Source organism: Geotrypetes seraphini, chromosome 13 (assembly GCF_902459505.1).
Source record: "Geotrypetes seraphini chromosome 13, aGeoSer1.1, whole genome shotgun sequence".
Classification (NCBI taxonomy): domain Eukaryota; kingdom Metazoa; phylum Chordata; class Amphibia; order Gymnophiona; family Dermophiidae; genus Geotrypetes; species Geotrypetes seraphini.
In genome coordinates this window covers 61,317,643-61,341,722 of record NC_047096.1, presented here as the reverse complement: position 1 = coordinate 61,341,722, position 24,080 = coordinate 61,317,643, and the positions used below count along the sequence as shown (strand labels likewise).

The 24,080-nt window shown below is 37.9% G+C and overlaps 1 protein-coding gene across 8 annotated transcripts in view; it reads left to right on the top strand.

Annotated features, from left to right (window-relative positions):
* LOC117347653 (leucine-rich repeat-containing protein 37A-like) overlaps positions 1–24,080 on the top strand; it is a 97,395-nt gene that overhangs the window by 663 nt on the left and 72,652 nt on the right. For 5 of the 8 annotated variants that reach the window (XM_033918855.1, XM_033918854.1, XM_033918852.1 and 2 more), the window contains exons 2-5: positions 2,134–2,205; positions 5,181–5,252; positions 8,567–8,638; positions 15,006–15,086. In XM_033918855.1, the coding sequence (XP_033774746.1) occupies positions 2,134–2,205; positions 5,181–5,252; positions 8,567–8,638; positions 15,006–15,086 (297 nt within the window). Of the gene's footprint in view, positions 1–2,133; positions 2,217–5,180; positions 5,253–8,566; positions 8,639–15,005; positions 15,087–24,080 lie in introns of those variants that run through there. The other 3 variants (XM_033918856.1, XM_033918853.1, XM_033918857.1) reach the window with 3 other exon arrangements.

The window sequence follows — 24,080 nt, the reverse complement described above, 5'->3', positions numbered from 1 at the left end:
CTGCAGCTCTCCTCGGTAGCATAGTAAGGGGGGTGGTCCATTCTGCCCCAGGTGCAGGCACCTTTCCTTCTCCCCCACACCTCGACCCCTCCAACAAAATCCTGGTGGACTGGGGTGGGGGTTCGGGTCTAGTGGACTAGGAGGGTTGGGATCAGACTCCCCCCCCCCAGCTTGAGAACCCTACCCCCCCCCCTCTCGACACCACCCCAGGAGAGATGCACACTCCCTCCTGCCTTGAAGGGCTGTCTAGGGGAGGGGCCTTAGGCGAGTGAGCCGATCAGGACCTTAGACCATTTGTTGAAAATCAGGCAGGAGGGATATGCACTCCCTCCTGCCTTTAAGGACCACCTCTTCATAATGGTGCATCCTGGATGCACTGGAAGGGGTCTAAGGTCCTGATCGGCTCACTCACCTAAGGCCCCTCCCCTAGATAGCCCTTCAAGGCAGGAGGGAGTGTGCATCTCTCCTGGGGTGGTGTCAAGGGGGGGGGGTAGGGTTCTCAAGCTGGGGGGGGAGTCTGATCCCAACCCTCCTAGTCCACTAGACCCACCAGGATTATATGGGAGGGGGAGGGGTGATGAAAAGGCAGGGGGCACTTGGTGTTGGGAAATGTCAGGGGGGTCCCAATTGTGGGGGCTCAGGGGGAGCTGTCGGGGTGGTTGGGCACTGGCAGGAAGGAGTGGGCATCTCTCCTGGTGGGGGTGGGGGGTTGTACAGTACTCCCCCGCGAATAAAGTCAGCATTTGGGTGTACATTTCCACCTGAAGCATGCTCATGAACATATTTTTACTTGTACCTCTAAAATATAAGGGCTACAGTTGAGAAATTTGTTTTGGTTTTTTATTTTATTTTATTTATAACAACTTTCTTATTACAATCAAGTAGAATAATTACAACTTGAATAGATCAATATAACATAGTGGAAATTGACAAAAGAAATAGAAAACAATTACTAGGATATTTAGTCCACCATATTTGAAGAGATCAAAAGGTAATACAATATTGAAGAAGTATAACACAAAAGAAAAGTGGCATTACAATGAATTACCTTCAACCAGCATAGCAAGTTATACATTAGTTGCTATAGATGCTCCTCCTTCTCTTGTTTCAATAAACTCTAACAGCTGTTTGGGTTCAAAAAATAAGAAATTCTTAGTTTGATAGATAACAAAACATTTCACCGGAAATTTTAACAAAAAGATTCCACCTAGGGAAAGGATTCTTGGCCTTAATGCCAAGAACTCCTTTCTCCGTTTCTGAGACTTTTGAGCCATATCTGGAAATATAAGAATTTTGACCCCAAAGAACTGATCATTTAAATGACGAAAATAAAGACGTATAATATATTCATGGTCACTTTCCAAAGCGAGTGTAACTAACAGGGTTCTCCTTTCAGTTACTACCTCTAATGAGCTCTCTAGGAAGGTTGTCAGATCTAATCCCCCCCTCCATTATCTCCTTGAATTTCCTTGGGGGTAGAAGCCTCCCCAGAACTTTTAAATTGTAGGTAATTAACTCTTAACTAAAGTATTTTCTTTGAATTGTTTTCTTTGCTTGAAGTTGTTATATCTTGTAACAAATAAATACATTTATTTTAACCCCCCCCCCCCAAAAAAAAAAGAGACAAAAAACAAAACACAACTCTAACTATAGGAGGTAAATTTTCAGGTGGAATACACAATACTTCCTAACCATCTCTATAGGAGAGATCACCTGAGATTTAGGAAAATTTAAAAGTCTCAAATTGTTCTTCCTCAGCTGATTTTCAAAACTCTCCATTTTTCTAGCCATATAAGTCCTTTCTTTTAATAATCCAAATTCTACCATTTCGGAGAGTTTTGTTTCTTGTTTCTCTAATTTTTCTTTCATTTGAGCAATATGCACACCCTGTTGCTCAACTTTGAAAAAGACCGTCCCATTGCTTGTAGTTAAAATAGAAAAAGATAGTTTAAGATTAGCATCCATAACAGATATAGCTTGCCATAGTGCCTCCATGTCATTTTTCTTGGGTTTCTCCAACGCTCCAAACTGTATGCTGGTCCCTCCCGAAGCGAGAAATTTGTTTTGATTGGATTATAAGGTTTATTCTTTTCATTTTATACTGAATTGTAATACAAACACTTTTTTTCACAGAAACTTAACTGGAAATCACATTTCTACTCTTGATAAGAGCACCTGGCAGTGGTATTCTTGGGCTGAGTCTTTGTGAGTATATTGTAAGCACTTCAGCTGCAGATTTAAAGACTTTTTCTATATACTTTTTATTTCTAGCATTTAATCATTTTATATATAGGATAAATAACATTAAAGTAACTTGCCATAATGAAGTAAAAGAAAGCTGCTTGGAGACTCAAGATTGTGCTGTTTAGAATTAGTAAGAAGTGTGATACAAGGGGAGGATAAAAGTAGCCAAATAACATTAAAATTAGAGACGGACAATTTTTAAAATCTACTTGACAAATGAGCTGGTAACTAGAGATGATAACATTTAAGTGGAAAAACAGTGGTCCAAGTTGAAAGGTGCAATAAAAAAGCTACTGATCTTTATGTGAAGAAAATAAATTAAAAATAAGAGAAAAAGGAAACCGATATGGTTCTCCAAACTGGTGGCGGAAAAAAGAAAGGCAAAAGAATTGGCGTTCGTGAAATATAAAAAAGCTCAAGGAGTACAGAAAGGAATATCAGATGAAACTGAAAGAAGTCAAAAAGACAGATATGTCTGGTGAAAGCGCAAGCAGAAGAGCAAATGACTATAAATATAAAAAAAGGAAGACAAAATTTTTTTCAGGTATATTAGTGAAAGAAGAAAGACAAAAACTGGAATTACGAGACTGAAAGAAGGTATGAGGACAAAGTAAACATGCTAAACAAATACTTCTGTTTGGTATTCACAGAAGAAAACCAAGGAGAAGGACCATGATTGGTTAGCAAAGTTACACCTGAGAATGGAGTTACACTGTTCATGGAAGAAAATGTTTATGAACAACTTGAAAAACTGAAGGTGGACAAAGCTATGGGACCCAACACTTATCTTAATGGCCGTCTGCCAAATCCAACGCTGGTTGATGCTTTGCTAAACACCCGATGCTGAAGCTGGAACATTAGATCATTTATTGTCTGTTGATACATATTTTTTGGGGAATCCATATGGAGTCAAGTAAATAATTTACTGGAAAATCCGTTGACTTTATCGTAAGATATTGTGCTATTCGGTACATCAATAAGAGCGAGGAGTCAAATTTTGTCTAATAATTTAAAGATGTGGCATAAAGAGTTCCACCAAAAATTATAACATAGCAGACCCCAATTTTTCCAATTATTTGTAATATGCTGTATGGCATCCCCTGTCATAATAAGTAGTAATTTATTAATGGAGCATGCTATAGCTATTCAACAGAGGCATTTTAAGAAATTTAGAGATGTTTGGGATCCATTAACAAAATACTGTAAAGAATGAATATTACTTTTTCCTTTTGAACATACATGTCCAAGATGGGGGGGGGGGAAATAATTTTTTGTTTTCTTATAACTGAAGATAATTGTTGGGTTTTTGGGGGGGTGGGATATTTGATTTGAATTAGTTTCTGATAGAATATTAAGTGATTTTAAAGTATAAAATGTTTTTATCTTGTATTGCACTTATTGAAAGTTTTAAAATGAATAAAGAATTTAAAGAAATAAAATAAAAAAAGAGAGTTTCAGTCTAAGTAGACCTTCATTGGGGGATTATAGTATGTTGCTGAACTGCAAGAAATATTAAAAATATGTGTATTTTTTGTGCAAAGTTGCTAACTTACACTATAATATCACAGTATGTACTCACCTAAAAAAATGTATAAATCACGCTCACCTGAAATTAGATTAAAGAAAGAAATGAAACCCAACGAAGCATACACACGGAGCACACTCTAACCTGCCCTGATTAACTTCAGCAAACCACGGAAGCTGAAAGATAGTTATCAAAGTAACATCGATGTTTTGAATGCCTTGGCTTCATGTTTCTGGACACAATTCTGCATTCCCCTGGTCAATAGAAAACGCCACTTTGAACCCTTGTTAGCTTATTAACTTGCCCTAGTCACTTTTACAAGTTGTAAAAACACATCAATCACTATCACAATATCAAGAATAATATTCCACCATACCTCCATATTTTCAATTCGCTTCTGCTGCACTTCACTAATCATTGCTGAGCACCGCTCAAAGCACGACATTTAAATCGAGGTGAAAGTGTCCCAACGCCAGCGTACTGACATCAGGGTCAATGAGAATTGTGTCCAGAAACATGAAGGCAAGGCATTTAAATCATTGCTGTTACTTTGATAACTATCTTTGGGCTTCTGTGGTTACTGAAGTTAATCGGGGCAGGTTAGAGTGTGCTCCGTGTATATGCTTAGTTGGGTTTCATGTCCTTCTTTCTTTAATCTAATTTCAGGTATGTGTGATTTATACATTTTTTTAGGTGAATACATATTGTGATATTATAGTGTAGGTTAGCAGCTTTGCACAAAAAATACACATATTTTTAATATTTCTTGCAGTTCAGCAACATACTATCATGAAGGTCTACTGAGACTGAAACTGTCTTGAGAAGGCAGAGCGTTGGGTGTTTAGCAAAGAATCAATCAGTGTTAGATTTGGCAGTTGGCCATTAAGATAAGTGTTGCTGCTCTCTTTCTTTGAATAAGTTTGCTAGTAATTCTAGTAAATCTGATTTTGAATTAAAATAAAATAAAAATTTAGTCATACACCAATTAAGATTACACTTAAGGTTGGGAAGGAGGTCTGATATAAATGATTATATGGTATTGACCAATACAGGATATGGACTTGAAATAACATATATGTTATATGAGGTCCTATGTACTGAGATTCTTCATTTATATTATATATCAACCTCCTAGTTGAAGTATTACTTGGGAGAGTTTTCAAAAATCGGGGCTGCTGTGTGAACAGTTTGAGCAGGGTGTTATCTATATCTGTGATTATGGTGCCTATGAATTAGTTGCATTAGTTTGCAATAATAACATCTAAAGCGATACTCTTTATTATCAAAAAAAAAACAAAAACATATTCTACAAAGTATACTGTATTTTAATGACATTTATTTTACTCTTTGTTATATTTCAAGGTACTGGACTTAAAAGGGACTAAAACCTAATATGCTTGTTTTTTCCTAGAATTCTTAAGGATAATGATTTAGAAGAAATCCAGAAGGATTCATTTGAAGGTTTATTCGTACTGAAAACTCTGTAAGATTCCATATTTCTAGTTTATTTTTAAAATTTTATTGACATGACAATGTCCCAGTGATTGAAGTTCAGTTTGAGTAATTGGTTAACCAAGATTTTCCTTTGACAGGTAGATATGAGCCAGGAGAACAATTGGGTGACATGGCATTGGAGCCTGGGTTCCCCAGACACATCCTCAACAGCAGCGATCCCAGAAACCCCAGGCTTCTGCTCAACAAAAATCTATTCAGTCCTTTTAACTCCCTTCTCCAGAGGCTAGTCATCGTTTTACCATCACAAGCTTCTCCTTGGCCCATTAGGGGCCGTCTAACCCATTTCTATCGTTGTTGGACACTTATCACTACCGACAGATTGGTTTTGAAAATCATAAAAGAGGGCAATGCTCTTTGTCTTCGTGAAATTCCAACTCACAAACCTCCCAAAAAGTATTTTCAACTCTCAACAGACCTCCCTTCTTCATAAGGAACTCTTGGTGCTCCTGCAACCGAATGCCATTGAACCAGTTCCCATATACAGAGGGACCGGGGCTGTGCCCAATCCTTGACCTTCAAGCCCTCAACAAATTTAGTAAAAGAGAAGTTTTGCATGCTATCCCTGGGTACTCTCTATCCACTCTTAGAACAGAATGACTGGCTAAGCTCTCTGGATCTCAAAGAAACATACACACTAATGCTGTCCGATTCACGATTTGAATCGGTTCACTGATTCACTTCGGGTGAATCAATTCGAATCGATTTAAAACCCAAAAAAATTGGCTTCCCAATTTGTCTGACCCTCCCCCCTTGCCCCTAAAGCAGGAGCGGCAGCGCTGCTCTTGCTGGCCGGCCACTGCCGCACCTGCTTTAACGGGGAGGAGGGAGAGTCAGTCGGTAGCAGGGAGGAGGAAGAGTCAGTCGGGAAGTGCTGCTGTGCTGGTCTCCGGCTTCCTTTACCTCCCTGGCGTCCGGTTTCCTCCCTGGCCTCTCCCAAAGGACTGCACATCCCCCCGGGAAGGCCTCCATGTTCCCCCTGGCTTCACCGCACCATTTACCTCATAGCTGCAGTCTGGGGAAAGATGATTAGAAAAATAAAATCACCAGACAACAAAGGTAGGGAATATGATTTTATTTTCAATTTAGTGATTGAAATGTGTCAGTTTTGAGAATTTATATCCGCTGTTCAAGAAGAAATTAATTTCATTCTATTTCTCTGGTGTTGTACTGCATGTAGAGCCTGGCATCTTAGGGTTTTGTTTGTGTATATTAGTACTTTTAGTTTGTGGTCCTGTATTTGCATAGGGGTTATCTGTGTTCTGCATGTGTGACCAAGGCCAGGTGTTCTGATAGGAATGAATGTTGAGAAGAATACAGTGTGCTTTGTGTAGTTTAATTTTGTGGTTAACTATTATGTGTTGTTAATAAGATTATTACACGGGAAGTGTTAATAAGATTATTACACGGGAAGTCATCATGCCATTGTATCGAGCGATGGTGCGTCCACATCTGGAATACTGCGTTCAATATTGGTCGCCGTACCTCAAGAAGGACATGGCAGTACTTGAGAGAGTCCAAAGGAGAGCAACGAAACTAGTAAGAGGGCTGGAACACTGCCCATACGCTGAGAGGTTGGATAGGCTGGGGCTCTTCTCTCTGGAAAAAAGGAGGCTCAGGGGAGATATGATAGAGACCTTCAAGATCATGAGGGGCATAGAGAGGGTGGATAGGGACAGATTCTTCAGGCTGAAGGGGACAACAGGTACGAGGGGGCATTCGGAGAAACTGAAGGGAGATAGGTTCAAAACAAATGCAAGGAAGTTTTTTTTCACGCAAAGGGTCGTGGACACTTGGAATGCGCTACCGGAGGAAGTGATCAAGCAGAGTACGGTACAGGGATTCAAACAGGGATTGGACGAATTCCTGAGGGATAAAGGGATCGTGGGATACTGAGGGAGGAGCTGGGATGTAACACAAGTATAGAAAGCTAACCAGGTAATAAGTATAGAAACCCAACCAGGTCGTGCATGCGCAAGACCAGAGGGTTAGGACTTCGATGGGAAGATAGGACTTCAATGAGAAACCAAGGTGGCAAGGGGGCCCCTTCTAGTGATTCAGACAGGTCGTGACCTGTTTGGGCCGCCGCGGGAGCGGACTGCCGGGCAGGATGGACCTATGGTCTGACCCGGCGGAGGCACTGCTTATGTTCTTATGTTCTTATGTATATATGAAAAATGAATGGAAAAATGGAAAGGAGCATGATCTGGGAAAATTCAAAAGTAATCTAAAAACATTTCTTTTTAAAGATGCCTTTGGTATTTAATCTTATAACCCTTAGGCCATTGATTTTACTGTATTATTATGCATTTATTTGTTTTCCTCATGTACTCTTCCTTTTTTGTTCTGCTTTTCTATATGGAATTGTATTTCACATCCCCTTTTTACCTTATGTTATGAATATGATGAGCTAATCTTTAACCCTATGTTATTGTTTACAGTTTGTATTGTATTGTATTGTTTCCCACTGAATGTATTTTAAATTGTTCATTGCTTAGAGTTATGATTAAGCGATTAATCAAAAGAACCATTAAACTTGAAACTTGATTACAATTAGTACTATTATTGTTGTTATGGGGCGGGGTCAGGGGTGGAGCTTGGGCGGAGTAAAGGGTGGAGGGGCCCCCCAAACAAAAAACTATTTCACTACCTATGAACCATTCTATAGTCCTGACTTGGCTCCCTCAGATTATTTTTCGTTGTAAGTTTTGAAGAAATCTCTCCATGGACAGCAGTTTTCAAGTGATGAGGATGTCAAGGAAGCTGTGATGTCCTGGTTTGAAGGTCAAACAGAAGAATTCTTTTCAAAGGGCTTAAAGTCATTGCAGGAAAAGTGTATGAAATGGATGGAACTATCAGGGGACTATATTGAAAAATAAAACATTTTTTTGAAAACTCCTTTCTTTCCTACTGAGGTAGATAAATTAGGGGTCCTTTTACTAAGATGCACTAACCGATTTAATGCGCACTAAACGCTAACATGTCTATTATAGTCTATGGACGTGTTGGCGTTTAGCGTGCTAGCACGCCTTAGTAAAGGGACCCCTTATTGAATGCCCCTCATATATGCCTTCTGTCTTCGGAGAACTCCCTGCTACAAGTAAATATCTTAGCCTAATCAGTCCATACGAAGGATATAGCAAATTGGGCTCTATAAGCCATAGTCTATTGTTACTATATAGACTTTTTTACTTTCCTTGTAAGAAAAGAATAAGCATATATTTTGTAATACCGATTGTATAGATGAGTCATGTTATGAAGTTAACCAAAATTTACTTTGAACAGGGACCTTTCCTGCAATAAAATTACAACTATGGAAGCACGTATATTTGAACCTCTTCCTTTTCTGCAGACCGTGTAAGTAATGTTTGAATCATATCTCTACACTTTTATTCAGTTTTCAATTTGTTTACTGAAAGAATCCAATATCACTATGTTGGAGATTTTATAGTGTAGTATTATATAACACAAACAAACACTTGCTAATGACTAGAAAAGGTTTGTTAAATACATTGTATTTAATAAATATAGAGAAATCCCAAAATGAGTTGTTTCAGACTGTAGTATTAATCATCCTACAGTAAATAATTTGTCCATCTGTGCTGAAATGTAATTGAGCTGGCCTGGGCATCCATTGAAAAGTCTTTTATCTCAGCTGTCATTCTGAGGTAAACTCGCAACTTCAGTTATTCACGAGTTTCTAAACCCTGACCCACCCCCGCCTCCCTCCTGCCTTCCAGACCTCTCCACACTGTACCTGGTGGCCTAGCAGTGAAGCGGGGCTAGATCAATCTTCTACGCTCCTGCCCTGTGCAGAGCCATCAACAAAAATGGCTGCTGTGAGTTCCCGTGGTCTCACAGCAGGAACTCATGGCACCCTTTTTTTTGTTGACGGCTTAGCAAGGGGCGGGAGCGTAGGAGTGATCGCTTCTACCCTGCTTCACTTCTAGACAACCAGGTAAGATGTGAAGAGGTGAGGAAGGCAGGGGTGGGTCAGAGTCAGCCCTAAAAGTTATTCGTGATTTTTCCATATGCGTGGGCCGGCTCTATCCCTAACCCCCCCCCCCCCCCCCCCCCGAATATGGAAGGAGAAATGTAGTTTAGTTTACATTGATCTTAATGATCAGAAAGCTCTCAGCATTGCCAAAATCCATAATAACTTGGCAAGCACTGTAATATGCAAGGGAGATAATGGCCAAAACTTTACGCTGGCATGTCTCTTCTCACAATGATTGCTACTTGCTGATGAAGAGCTTCATTGTATGTGTTAATCTTCTGGAAGGTTAGTTGAGTCCTAAATCACTTAGCTGCCTGGGTAGCTTAATTAACCAGAAGGAACATATATAGCAACATGGTAGGGGTAAAATATGTTCATTGGGGTTTTGACCACTGATGATCATGTAAATGGGAAAGGGATTGGGACTTGTATACCTCATTTTTGTAGTTATACAATCACACTGAAAGCAGTTTACATACAGGTGCTTCAAGCATGTGTCCCAGTGAACTCACAATCTATCTAATGTACCTGGGGAAGTGAAGGATTAAGTGACTTGCTCAGGGTCACAGGAAGTAGCGTGGGCTTTCAACCCACAACCTCAGGGTGCTGAGGCTCTAGCTCTAACCACTATGCCATAGTAAAAAAATTTTTAAAATAGAAGCTTTTTCCTTATGTGATAATTTGTAGAATTGGGGTGGGGGGGATATGATAATCTAAATAAATATCTGTATATTTTAACTGATTAATACACATAGGAATTATAATATAATATGTATGTATGGATATGGAAGGGGGTGGGGAAAAATTTTTTTGGAAATATATTGTTATGGAATTTCAAGTGATATTGTTCTTATTCAATTTTATTTATTCATTTTTGCATTCTTACAACAATTGAATTATACATATTATAATCAATTATTACAGAACATTTGTAATTACAAACAAATCATCTTATCATATGTAATAAATCCCTCCCCTTTTTTCATTTCCTATTTCATAAAATAAACAATCCCCAACCCTCCCCTATATATCTACTACCAATGTGCTATGAAATCTGATCATTAGAATAACTAGTCAATAGTTCCCAAATTTTCTTAAAATTATGAAGATTTCCTTGTTGTAATATTGTAATATTATGAGTTATATTTATTGTACACTTGATGTATATGTTAAAACGAATAAAGATTTGGGAAAAAAAAAAAAAAGAAGCTTTTCCAGTTAGTGTAACTGCTTATATCAAACTTGTACTAATGTTTCCCCATAAAAGCTGCATGTCCATTCTTTCTTGCACCATTAGGTGGGGGAGGAGGAGAAGGAGGTGGGGTTTTGTAATTGTACTAAGGTGAAAAATTTTAAATATTTAGATCTCTTGGATGATAGCATTGCAATATGTTTGTTGATCCAATAGAAGGGCACCACATTGCAACTCTGCTCCAGTCCTGCTAGTTCTCAGCCTCTCAGAAATGCCTATATGTGGTTCCCATATAAGTATGCATGATCTTGTTGGTAGAAAACAGAAGTACCAACTAATTCCACAGAACATGATTAGAAAAACAAAAATAGAACTATAGAGATAATCTTGATATAAATGTTTTTAACCTCAATGATTCTTCACAAAGTAAAAACGATGCAGTCAAAATAAAGTAAATACGTATAACACACAGCAAAAAGTTGTGGTGCGGACCCGACATGGTCTGTGTTTCAGAGTCCTATAAAAATGTGTTTATATATGAATGTACAGAGAAAAGCTTAAATGTGTGAAATATGAGTGAGTGGTGAGCATGAGAAGATAGAAATGATAATGGGAAAAAATACCAGATATTTTTCATTGAAAAATGTGAAGTGAAGAGATGGTGAAAACTATTAACTAAAATGGTGAAAAAGATAAAATAAATTAATTATGCTGAAATAAGAATAATATTCAGTGAAAGTGTGAGAAAAAATTAAGCAAAGCTAAATATGTGGAAAATAATGATGAAAACAAGAGAAATGACTAAGAGAGAAGTAAACGATCAAACATACCAATTGAGTACCACAAAATTTTATTATGCTATGAAGCATCCAAAAGTAAGTGAGCTAAAATAAAAAGATATAAAAATGAAATTACCAATTGAATAATGGCTAAATTCAAAAAAAGCTGTGACATCAGTATCATGCGTCTGACTAAGGAGTTATGAACAGGCCAAATTTCAAAAAGAAAATTGGAAATAAAGACTAGTGCTAAAAAGGTGATTCTCAACACTATTTAAAAGTCAGAACAGAATTGGCTATGTCAAGGAGAATCACTGTACGCCTTCTATTTATTTATTTTCTTACAGTACTTTGGTACAAGAGCTGGAGTGCAGCCCAACGCAGGAGGTGAAACATAGAAACATGATGGCAGATAAATGCCAAATGGCCCATCTAAATAATAATAATAAATTTATTTTTTATATACCGCCATACACGAAAGTTCTAGGCGGTTCACAACAACTGAACATGATACAAACAGTGCAAGTTATTTAGAAAAAAAATTCAACAAATTAAAAGGCATACAATGGAAAGAAATACATACAATGTAAAAGAGTGCGGAGAATTTTAGAAAGAATAAAGATAAAATTATAAAAATGTATTTAAGACCCTAGCCTATTGAATAATTGAGTTTTTATCTGTTTTCTAAAATCAAGATAAGAAGAGGATTCTAACACAAACTTGGCAAGCCAAATATTTAATTTAGCCGCCTGAAAGGAAAAGGTTCTTTCAAAGAACTTTTTGTACTGGCAAAATTTTACTGAGGGATACGCAAACAAATGTATTCTTCGAGAACTCTTATTAGTATAGCTCAGGTTAAAGTGAGGGATAAGGTAAGTTGGTAACATACCAAATGTTATTTTATAACAAAAACATGAAAATTTAAACAGAACTCTAGATTCAAATGCCAGCCAATGGAGCTTTTGATAGGAGGGAATAACAGTTCCCATTTCTTTAGGCCAAAAATAAGGCGGACGGCTGTGTTCTGGACCACCCTAAATTTTCTAACAATTTTCTTGGGATTGCCTAAATAAATAATGTTGCAATAATCGAGAATACTCAAGATAGAGAATTGCACTAACATACGAAAGGAGACTTCATCAAAGTACTTTTTAATAGTACGTAGTTTCCAGAGCACTGAAATACTTTTCTTAAACACTAAGTCAGAATGTTTTTCTAATGTAAGATGTTTGTCCAAAGTTACTCCCAGTATTTTTAGAGATTGTTCAATATTTTAATCCATCCCATTCACATGTATGATAGTTTCCTTGATTTTATCGTTAGGGGCTGCTAAAAAGAATTTAGTCTTTTCTATATTTAATTTTAATCTGAAAGCAGACATCCAAAGTTCAACCTGATTTAGAATGATTGATAGGGAATTTATAAGCTCGGATGTAAGACAAATTAGCGGGATGACAATAGTAATGTCATCTGCATAAATAAAGAATTTAAGCTTTAGACTCTGCAGAACGTTTCCCAATGAAACAAGATAAATGTTGAACAAGGTGGGGGGACAAAGGGGAGCCCTGAGGAACTTCGCAGGAATTGTCCCAGCCGTAATAGAGATTATCATCCTTCAACACCTTGTAAGATCTTTTTCCTAGGAACCCGCAGAACCAATTCAGGACGTTGCCTGAGATTTCGATGGATTCTAAACAGTCCACAGTAACCATTATCTTTCTCTTTTTGAGAGATCCCACGTGCCTATCCCAGGCCCTTTTGAATTCAGACACAGTCTCTGTCTCCACCACTTCTTCTGGAAGACTGTTCCATGCGTCTACCACCCTTTCTGTAAAAAAGTATTTTCTTATATTACTCTTAACTTCATCCTATGCCCTCTCATTGCATAGTTTCTTTCAAATTAAAGAGACTCGACTCATGCACATTTACATTACATAGGTATTTAAACGTCTCTATCATATCTCCCCTCTCCCACCTTTCTTTCAAAGTATACAAATTGAGATCTTTAAATTTGTCCCCCTACGCCTTATGATGAAGACCACATACAATTTTAGTAGCCTTCCTCTGGACCAACTCCATCCTTTTTATATCTTTTTGAAGGTGCGGTTTCCAGAATTGTACATAATATTCTTAATGAGGTCTCACCAAAGTCTTATACAGGGGTATCAATACCTCCTTTTTCCTACTAGCCATACCTCTCCCTATGCAACCTAGCATCCTTCTAGCTTTCGCTGTCACCTTTTCAACCTGTTTGACCACCTTAAGATCATCACATACAATCACACCCAAGTCCCGCTCTTTTGTCGTGCACATAAGCTCTTCACTCCCTAATCTGTATCATTCCCTCGCGTTTTTGCAGACCAAATGCATGACCTTGCATTTCTTAGCATTAAATTTTAGCTGCCAAATTTCAGACCATTCTTCAAGCTTCGCCAGGTTTTTATTCGTGTTATTCACACCATGCGGTGTGTCTACTCTATTGCAGATTTTGGTATCATCCTCAAAGAAGCAAATCTTACCCGACAACCCTTCAGCAGTATCGTTTCCAAAAATGTTAAAAAGAACAGGCCCAAGAACAGAACCTTGAGGCTCACCACTGGTAACATCCCTTTCCTCAGAGCGATCTCCATTGATCACTACCCTCTATTGCCTTCCACTCAATCAGTTCTTGACCCAGCCTGTCACTTTGGGCCCCATCCTGAGGGCACTCCATTTATTTATTAGATGCCTGTGTGGAACACTGTTAAAGGCTATGATAAAATCTAAATATATCACATCTAGCGCACATCCTCTATCCAATTCTCTGGTCACCCAGTCAAAGAAAAAGTCAAAATTTAACTCCTACACAAACTTGTGGGTGGGGGTACATAACCCACTTCTCAAGACTCTTGTACCCTTCTACCAGAAAGATTATAGAGGTAAGAACCTAATCTTCCCTTTAATGCAAGGCATGTGTGGGCTTTTGGATGTAGAGAGTAGTGGAATGGAAATGGGACTGGCCTTTATGCATGTATTTTATACATAAAATATGCATATAGGCCTGGATTCTCTATATGGCAAAGATATCGGCGACCACCGATCACGTGTCAATCATGCAGTGGCACCATATAGATAATCGCAACTCTGGGAAAGATAAGCACTGGAAATGTAGGCCAGGGTTTTCTAGGCTTACATTTCCGGCACCTATCTTTGCAATGACTCACGCTTAAGTAGGCACTTTATGGCATCTAATGTCACTTCCAGTGTTAGCCACGCCCATAGTGGCGTAAGGCACTAATAGGCACCTCTGGAGGCACAATTTCAGTGCCTTTTATTTAGGCACCAGTAGGCGATTTAAATTTAACATTAATTGACATTTGAAACAGCATTTTTCAAATTAATTTAGGCGTCCCCATAATGCCTATTCTTACTGGTATGTACATGAACTCAATTAAAACTGTTTTTGAACAGGTGTAATTGTTTGTGTCTACTTTTCCTTAGGGCGGTTTTACAAAGTCATAAAGGCACATATGTTACCTTTATAAAGTATGTGTCTTGTTTGTAACAGTACTCTCACTGAGTCTTAACTCCATTTTACAAAAGCACAAATAGTTCCACAATTAAAGTGAAAGCAGACTTTTGAACTCTAAGGAGCAAAGGTTGATGGGAGATAGGGGACTGAATTATCTTCTATTGTGCTGTAGAAATGCAGGTAAAATCATTTGCAGGAATATATTGGATCTATATTGATTTTTATAGTCATTTTGTTTCTTGCAGTAACCTCGATAATAATATGATAGTAGAACTCCAAAATGAAACGTTTCAGACATGGCATGGATTGGTGTTTCTTACAACAGTGTGAGTAGTAAATTGAGGCCTTATGAGTTTTTGGGAGGGTAGTTATCAAAGGCACTCATGTAAACAAACAATAATTTACATGTGTAAACTAACTATTTGAAAATCAGCCTCTTTCAATGTACAATGTCTTGCAAAAATTATTCACACCTGATATGTTTTTCACATTTGACTGCTTGAAAAAAATGTATTAAAATAGAAGTCTGTAGGTTATGTTTGGAGACCAGTGAAACTTTAAGCATGAAATGATAATTATAGAAATATTCAGAAAGTATTTGACTAAGAAACTAAAGTCTTGATTCCATAAGATTTGACACCCTTTGTATTATGTTGTCTTAACAATATCCATAATAAGTTAAATTAAACAACCTATGTCTACTCACTAGTTCAGCTGATTTGAATGCTCCTGAATGAAGAAGCAAACTATTTCTTTGTAAAATGAATTTGAAGCAATGATCTCAACATGTTATTCAAAAATACAAATTGAAGAAAGGGCTATGATAAAATTTCAACTGGGCTGTATTCAAAGCAAGTTATATGAGGGTGAATCAAAAATTAAAAGCAATTGTTAAATTACAAGATAACCAGAACAGAGCTCATGTGGCAGCCACAAGGTCAGAAACAAGGATGCTACGTTGCAAGATTGCACCATCGAAGAACAACCTACAGTATAGTGCGTGTTCTTTGGGCTGCGGGAGTGAAACCTGTGGAAGTTCACTGTTAGATATTGACTCAGTATGGACATAGCACCATGAATCAATGAAAGGTTTATGAGAGGGGAAAAAGGTTTAAAACGGGAAGAACAGGTGTAACCGATAAAAGTTGTTCTGGTCGCCCATCAACACTGCACACACAAGAGCACATTGTCAGGGTGGATGCCTTGATTAGAGAAGACTGACTGATAATGGTGTCTCAATTGGCTGCAAATTTGGATACCAGCTATGGATCTGCATTTGCCATAATGTATGATGACTTGAGATACAGGAAGATCTGTGCATGATGAGTTCCCAAACAGCTTACTGATCTGCACAAGCAACAACATGTGAAGGTTGTGATCCAGTTCCTGAGACGGTATGAAGATTATGAGTATTCTAGTGCCTTCAGTCCCAATTCCCATGAAAATGGCATCGGGAGGAGGGGCCTGAGGAGTGCACAGGCGACGCTACGGTGAAACGCAAGTGTATCTTGGGAGATAAACCTTACCAATTCTTCAAATAGTCCAAAACTGGTACGCCATGGAGGATGGATTTTGTTGATATTCTTTATCAGGCATAATTAGGGAACAAAAGTCTCTGCCCGTCTCCCTTCTGCTGGCCTCTGTACCGGACGCAGGGATCCCATCGACTGTGGTCCAGGGTCTTTTCTCTTGTCTCCCCTAGGTAGTGCCCACGGTTGTGCCAGATTTGCTTTCCATACTTCTGCTTTCACAGGAAGTGTCCCGGCGGCCGCAGTGGCACAATGTGCTGCAGCGGCAAAAAGGGCGAACAGAATGCTAGGAATGATTAAAAAGGGGATCACGAACAGATCGTAGAAGGTTATCATGCCGCTGTACCGGGCCATGGTGCGCCCTCACCTGGAGTAGTGTCCAGCAGTGATCGCTGTACATGAAGAAGGACACGGTACTACTGGAAAGGGTCCAGAGAAGAGCGACTAAAATGGTTAAGGGGCTGGAGGAGTTGCCGTATAGTGAGAGATTGGAGAAACTGGGCCTCTTCTCCCTTGAACAGAGGAGATTGAGAGGGGACATGATCGAAACATTCAAGGTACTGAAGAGAATAGACTTGGTAGATAAAGACAGACTGTTCACACTCTCCAAAGTAGGGAGAATGAGAGGGAACTCTCTAAAGTTGAAAGGGGATAGATTCCATACAAACATAAGGAAGTTCTTCTTCAGCCAGAGAGTGGTGGAGAGCTGGAACTCTCTTCCGTAGTCTGTTGTAGGGGAAAACACCCTCCAGGGTTTCAAGACTAAGCTGGACAAGTTCCTGCTAAACTGGGACGTACGCAGGTGAGGCTGGACTCATTTAGAGCACTGGTCTTTGGCCTGGGGGCCGCCGCGTGAGCGGACTGCTGGGCAGGATGGACCACCGGTTTGACCCAGCAGCGACAATTGTTATGTTCTTATGCAACTGTGGCAGATCTGGCGGTTCTCCAAGATCTGGATCACAGGAGCTCCTGATTTTTTTTTTTTTTTTGGGGTGGGAAGGGGGATACTACTTGAATGCATATTTTTCAAGCATGTGCTTATTGCTGATTTGATTTCTGAATCTCTACAGACATTAAAGATGCAGTCTTAGCTGCTTGACACTGCAAAATGTTCTCTCATGAGTGACCGGAGGACACAATCCGCCTCTTTTCCTGATCATCCTGACCTAGTTTGGATTCTTATGGACATCAAAGAGACCCCTAAAGGTCCCTTGCACTGTGTTCACGTTGTGGCACAGCTTTATTCCCTGGCAGATGCCTTTAACAAGTGCTTTGCTTCCCCAAAGGTGGATTCCTTGGTGGTACAGGTCACTAAGCGCACTTCTCTCCCCAGTGTGGATTTTGTCCCTAAACATCTGTTTAATATGGCAGCTGCTAGTGTTCAGGCAGCATCGGCCTATTCTTCGTTGCTCGAGCATGCCATACAAAGCTGCACCATGATCCTAACATTGTGGTGCTTCGTGACTTGGATTTTATAATCTTGGAAGTGAATTATACAGCTGATGCCTTGTATGACATTTTGAAAGTCTTTGCTAAGCTTTCTGCCTATGCTGTTTCAGTATGCAGGATGCTCTGGATCAAGCAAAGGTCTGGCGATTCTTCTAAAGCGAACTTGAGTTAGTTGCCCTTTAAGGGATAGCTGCTATTCTTATGGCCAGTATGCAGGATCATAGGCCCAAGTTGCTGCCTGTGAATAGATCCCACCCTTTCAAGGGTTCGGGGCATCCTAATTTTCGTTCCTGAAGCCGAAAACAATCACCACTTGTGACTATACCAAATTAGAAGCTATGTTCATCTCATCCAACTTCAAATTTAATTCGGAAGACAAGTCCTCTATAGATGATAAAATTGCCACATGGAACACCTCCATATCTGATCTTTTCAGTTCTTTGGCGCCTATTCTTAGCACCTTCACAATCTCCCCACGTAAATTTTAAAAACCCTGGTACACATCCAAATTATCCTTGGTTAAAAAACAACTGCGCTCCCTTGAGAGGAAATGGCAATGCAATGAAACACTAACCAATCTCACCAAATTCAAGGAGCAGGCCAGTTACTACAAATCCGAAATCAATAAAGCAAGGAAGGAATATTATTCCAAACAAATTAAAAGGCCAGAAACACCGCTGCTTTATATGCCATCACTAAAGGCTCCTTTTACTAAGGTGCGCTAGCGTTTTTAGCACGCGCTAACCACGCACTAAATGAAAAATACTAACGCAGGCTCTATGGAGGCGTTAGCATGTAGCGCGTGCTAAGCGCGTGCTAAAAACGCTAGCACACCCTAGTAAAAGGAGCCCAAAATCTCTTATAAAAAAAAAAAGAAGCTGACAAGCCTGACCACATACCTTCAACATATCTTATCGATAAAATCAGAGGATCCATTCTGCAGATTAACCATAGTAACACAAATACCAATACCATTTCGACTTTAGCCAAGAGCAACAAGTCAACAAGCCTTCCGTTCTCTAAATGCTCACGGTTTACTCTGCCTACACTTCAAGACATCCAGAGAACTTTGAACTCAGTAAACACTAAGGGGACAAATTCGGAAGTAATTCCACCATTTCTCCTGAAGGGTTACTTTTTAATTATTGGCCCTGGTATTCTAGCTTTTGTTAGGACAAGCTTAGCCTCTGGATGCTTACCCAAAACATGGGAAAAAAAATCAATCATTTATCCAATTATAAAAGAACTTTCAAACTACCTACCAATAGCTAACATTCCTTTCTTAGCAAAGCTTACTGAAAAAAAATCATTTTTCGCCAAATTACCGATTTCATCAAAAAGACCAACGTTCTCCACCCTAACCAAACTGGATTCCATAAACACCATTCCAATGAACTGTCACAAAAATTCTTTATCATCTCAATCACCACCAGTCAGTTCTATTTATTTCTCTGGATCTCTCTTCGGCATTTGATACGATTGACCACAAGCTTCTTTTATCACATTTTCAAGAAATTAGTATTACAGACCAAGTCATGAATTGGTTCATATCCTTTTTCTTGGACCGTTCCTCCGAGGTAATTTTCAATACAGCAGCTTCAGAACCCTTTAATAATGAGCAAGGCATCCCACAGGGCTCGATTTTTATTGCCTTTACTTTTCAATATTTTCATGGCTCCTCTCTTAACTCTAGGCCAATCCATCAACTTCATGATGTTTGCGTATGCTAATGACGTGCAATTGATCCATCCCATTGAGCTGAATAACCATGATGAAGTATCTATCATTAATCAAAAACTTGAAAAAATTCTGGCTGGATTCAAACATGTTGTCCCTTAACATTGATAAATCAAAACTAATGATCTTCCTAATCAAAAGAGGATTATCTATACAGGCTCCCCTAAAATTGCTAGTAGTCGCATATCACACCAAATTCACCTACCACCTCTACATCAGTACCATGGTCCAACATTGCGTTCATCGTTTAAGAATGATTAGATCTCTTTCCAAACTACTAGAACCCGCCTCTCTGAATATCTTGATTCATTCGCTTATCTCTTATGTAGATTACTGTAATGCCCTCTACAAAGGCATAACAAGAAAATAAATTTTTATTCCTTGATGCTTATGATTCATACTGGCCCTTGTAAGGGCTAAGTCACACTGTTTTATGCAATTTTATCCCACCTTTTGTACCTTCCTTATATGTTTTCTTTTCTTTGCATTTTGTAGTTCCTACCTTCTCTCCTCCCTTTTTCTGTTTGCCTGTAATGTAAGTCTTCGTTTTTACTAATTTTCACCCATTGGTGATATGTAAAGTACTGTAATGTTTTAACCTTGTTTTATGATTGTTGAATGTTGTATAAATTTTATTATTATTGTACACCACTTAGAAATATGATTAAGTGGTATAAGAAATTTTAAATAAACTTGGAAACTTGCTCTCATCCGTACTGGATGACTGGTTGATCAGAACTCCCTCGCTATCCGAGGGGCGTCAGGCTGTTCATCAGGTGGTACATTTGCTGCAGCCCTTGGGCTGGGTGATCAACTTCAGGAAGAGGCACCTCAAGCCAACGCAGGATTTGGAATACCCAGGAGTTTGATTTCCATCAGGAGAAGCTTCAACAGGTTGTCAGGGACTTTTGATAGGTTGTCAGGGACTTTCTTACCACTCCGGTCTCCAGATTCGACCTTAACAGACTTGAAATTTCTTGTATCTCCTATGCATATACTCGGGCTGGGTTGACACTACAAGGTCATATTACAACCCACAGTGTATGGACTATGGCAGCTTCAGTAGCCCATTTTCACTCTACATCTATTGAGGATATCTGCAAAGCAACCTCTTGGTTCTCAATCCATACCTTCGCTTCACACTACTATTTAGAAAAAAACTGCAGAAGAGACAGTCTGTTTCAATAAGCAGTTCTGCAGAATCTTTTTACTTCCTCAGTGCTAATTTTCCCACCAACCCTTTTAGGGTTTCGCCAGGCTCATGTTTTTATAGCCTTCTTACTTCTCCAGTGTCATGGTCCTGGCAGCTTGGAAGTCCCACATGTAAAAATATTATACCTGTTTATCCTCAGAGAAAGCAAAGATGCTTACCTGTAGCAGGTGTTCAAGAAGAGCAGATACATATTCTCATAGTCTGCCCACCTCCCCTAGTTTGCTTCATAGCTTTGTTATGGAACTGCAGGTCCTGCGACCCAATGGTGCCTTAATAAATTTTAAGTGACAATGCACTTGGTATATGTCTATGCCAGGTTCTGTGGATGGTATCCCATATGTGAGAATATATACCTGTTGTTCTCGAAGAACACCTGTTAACAGATAAGTATGTTTGCTTCCAAGTCTCATCAAAAATCACTTTCAGTTATTTTTCGTGGGTCCTTGATAAAAAAGTGAATTTTTTACTTTAAAATTCACTCATATATAAATACATTTTTGTACATTTTCATTTAAATTTGTTGACATTAACTTCTGTGCAATTATGTGCATAAGCAAATTTTTTTTTTCTTAATATTTAGAAAAAGAGATTAAAAATTTAGAATCAAAACTTATAGAAAAATGGGAATATTCTATTCAACAAGAATTATTAAAATTAAAAGGTAAATATAATGAAATCTCATCTAAGATGATTAGGAAAGATTTATTTTCTCAACAAACATTGTACTATGGTAATTCAAACAAATCAGGAAGAATATTGGCAAACTATCTTAAAGCGAAAAAAAGAAAAACAAAATTAATAGCAATAAAAGATGAAAATGGAAATACATATACACAAATTGAACCTATTTTAAAACAATTCTTAAAATTCTATAAATCTCTTTATTCTTCCGAAAATTATCTAAATAAAGAAAAAGATGGTTTTGAATTTTTAAAAATGTTAGAGGGTCCAAAAATTCCTGAACATATAAAACGAAGTTTGGAAGAACCAATATCACAAAAAGAAATAGGAACAGCTTTGAAGTCTCTTAGAGTTGGATCCGCTCCAGGTGGTGATGGATATACAGTGGAATTTTATAAAACATTTCAAAACTTTTTATTACCCTATTTATTAAATCTTTATCAATATCAACTCAATAAAGGTTGTATTAAAGGCACTATAGCAGAATCTTTGACTATTGTTTTGCCAAAGTCCAATAAAGATCCCACTTTGGTATCAAACTATAGACCAATATCTTTAATAAATGTAGATGGAAAATTATTAGCAAAAATACTTGCGCTAAGATTAGCTAAAGCTCTCCCCCATATAATAGGTATGCATCAAACAGGATTCGTTGCTCAAAGACATTCATCTCATAATACCAGATTAACATTCCATATGTTATATTTAACAAAGAAAATGAATGAACCTACTTTTGCAATTTCATTAGATGCAGAAAAGGCCTTTGATAGAGTAGAATGGCCTTTTATGTATCAAGCAATGGAATGGTTTGGTATAGGTCCTGGATTTATACAAATGATACAAACAATGTATAGCTCCCCTTCTGCTAGACTATATATTAATAATACGTTTTCAGAAAAATTTAATCTACAGAGAGGAGTTAGACAAGGATGTCCCTTATCCCCTTTGCTGTTTGATATTGTTTTAGAACCCTTAATATTAGCTATCAAACAAGCTAAGGAGATACAGGGTATACCTCATTCAGATAAAGAATATAAGATATCTGCTTACGCAGATGATTTATTACTATATCTGAAGAATCCAGAATCCACCATTCCACATCTACTTGAATTGATTGAGAAATTTGGAAATTTTTCAGGATATAAAATTAATTGGAATAAATCAGAAATTCTTCCACTAAATATACATTGTACAAAAGGTTTATTTGATACATTCCCTTTTGTTTGGAAGGAAGAATATATTAAATACCTTGGAATTTTGATAACAAAAACAGTAGATGAAACAATGAAAATTAATGAAAAATGCTTATTACAAAAAGTAACAGAAATGTGTGAGCAATGGAATCCTTTGCATTTATCTTGGTGGGGAAGAGTACAAACTGTAAAAATGATGATTTTACCGGTAGTATGTTACCAAATGGGGATGATACCAGTTTTCTTTCAAGATTCGTTTTATACAAAAATAAATAGGACTTTGACAAAATTTATATGGCTTAATAAAAAACCAAGAATTGCTCTAGCGTCATTACAAAAACCAATTAAAGAGGGAGGGGTAAATTTTCCCAACTTTTATAGGTATCATCAAGCCTATATCTTACGTCATGGTATGTATTGGATCCTCCCAGAACCCACAGATAATATTCCAGACTGGTTTTGGCTAGAATGGAGGCTTATGTTTCCATTACGTCTTAATCATGTAATTAGTATCAAAATGCCAAGGTTATACAAAGATCATAAAATATTTATGGATACCTGGAAAACTCTAAAATACATAAGTAATCTTACTCAAATTCCAATTAGTAAATCAACCAACCAAACTATATGGCTAAACCCCAAGATCAAAATTGGCGGTTTTAAAGTCATCTGGAAACATTGGATGATAGCAGGCATTCGCACTTTGGATGATGTAATTAAAAATGATAAATTGCTGGAGTTTTCACAATTGCAACAAAAATTTGGTCTCAATAAAACACAATATTTTAAATGGTTGCAATTGAAGCAATCTATTCAGAAAGGGTTCCCTGAATGGAAAGATCTCGCTAAATATCACAGTTTGGAATTCTTATGTTTCCAGATGGACTCAATAGGTCACAAAGCCGCACAGTGGTATAAATTAATATCCGGATATATAAATAAAAAACCAAAAAATGGTCTTAGAGACATTTGGAGCATTGAGATAAAACACCAAATTAGTGCATCTCAATGGCCACGACTTTGGTCTTGGAGGCTAAAATGTACGGTGTCAGCATCTATGAGACAAACTTGGTTTTTTCTTCTTCATAGAGCTTTTTGGACCCCTACTCGTTTACAAAAAATAGATAGTTCAAGATCTAATAGATGCTGGCACTGTCATATTGAAATTGGGACATTAGATCATCTTTTATTCTTTTGTCCATTTATCCTATCATTCTGGAAATCAATTTGGCCCCAAATTAACAGAATGTTAGAAAATCCAGTAGCCTTGACATATGATACTATATTATTTGGAACAACTATGAGAGCAAAAAGCCAAATTTCATCCAGTAATAACAAACTTTTATTTATTTTAACTGGAATTGCAATACAACAAATTACATTCAATTGGAAACAACATGATAGATTGAACTATATGTTCTGGTGGAATTCGGTATGCCACATATATAAAATGGAACTCGCTATTGCAACACACAAAGGATACATGAATAAATTTAAAAAAATATGGGGACCATTAAC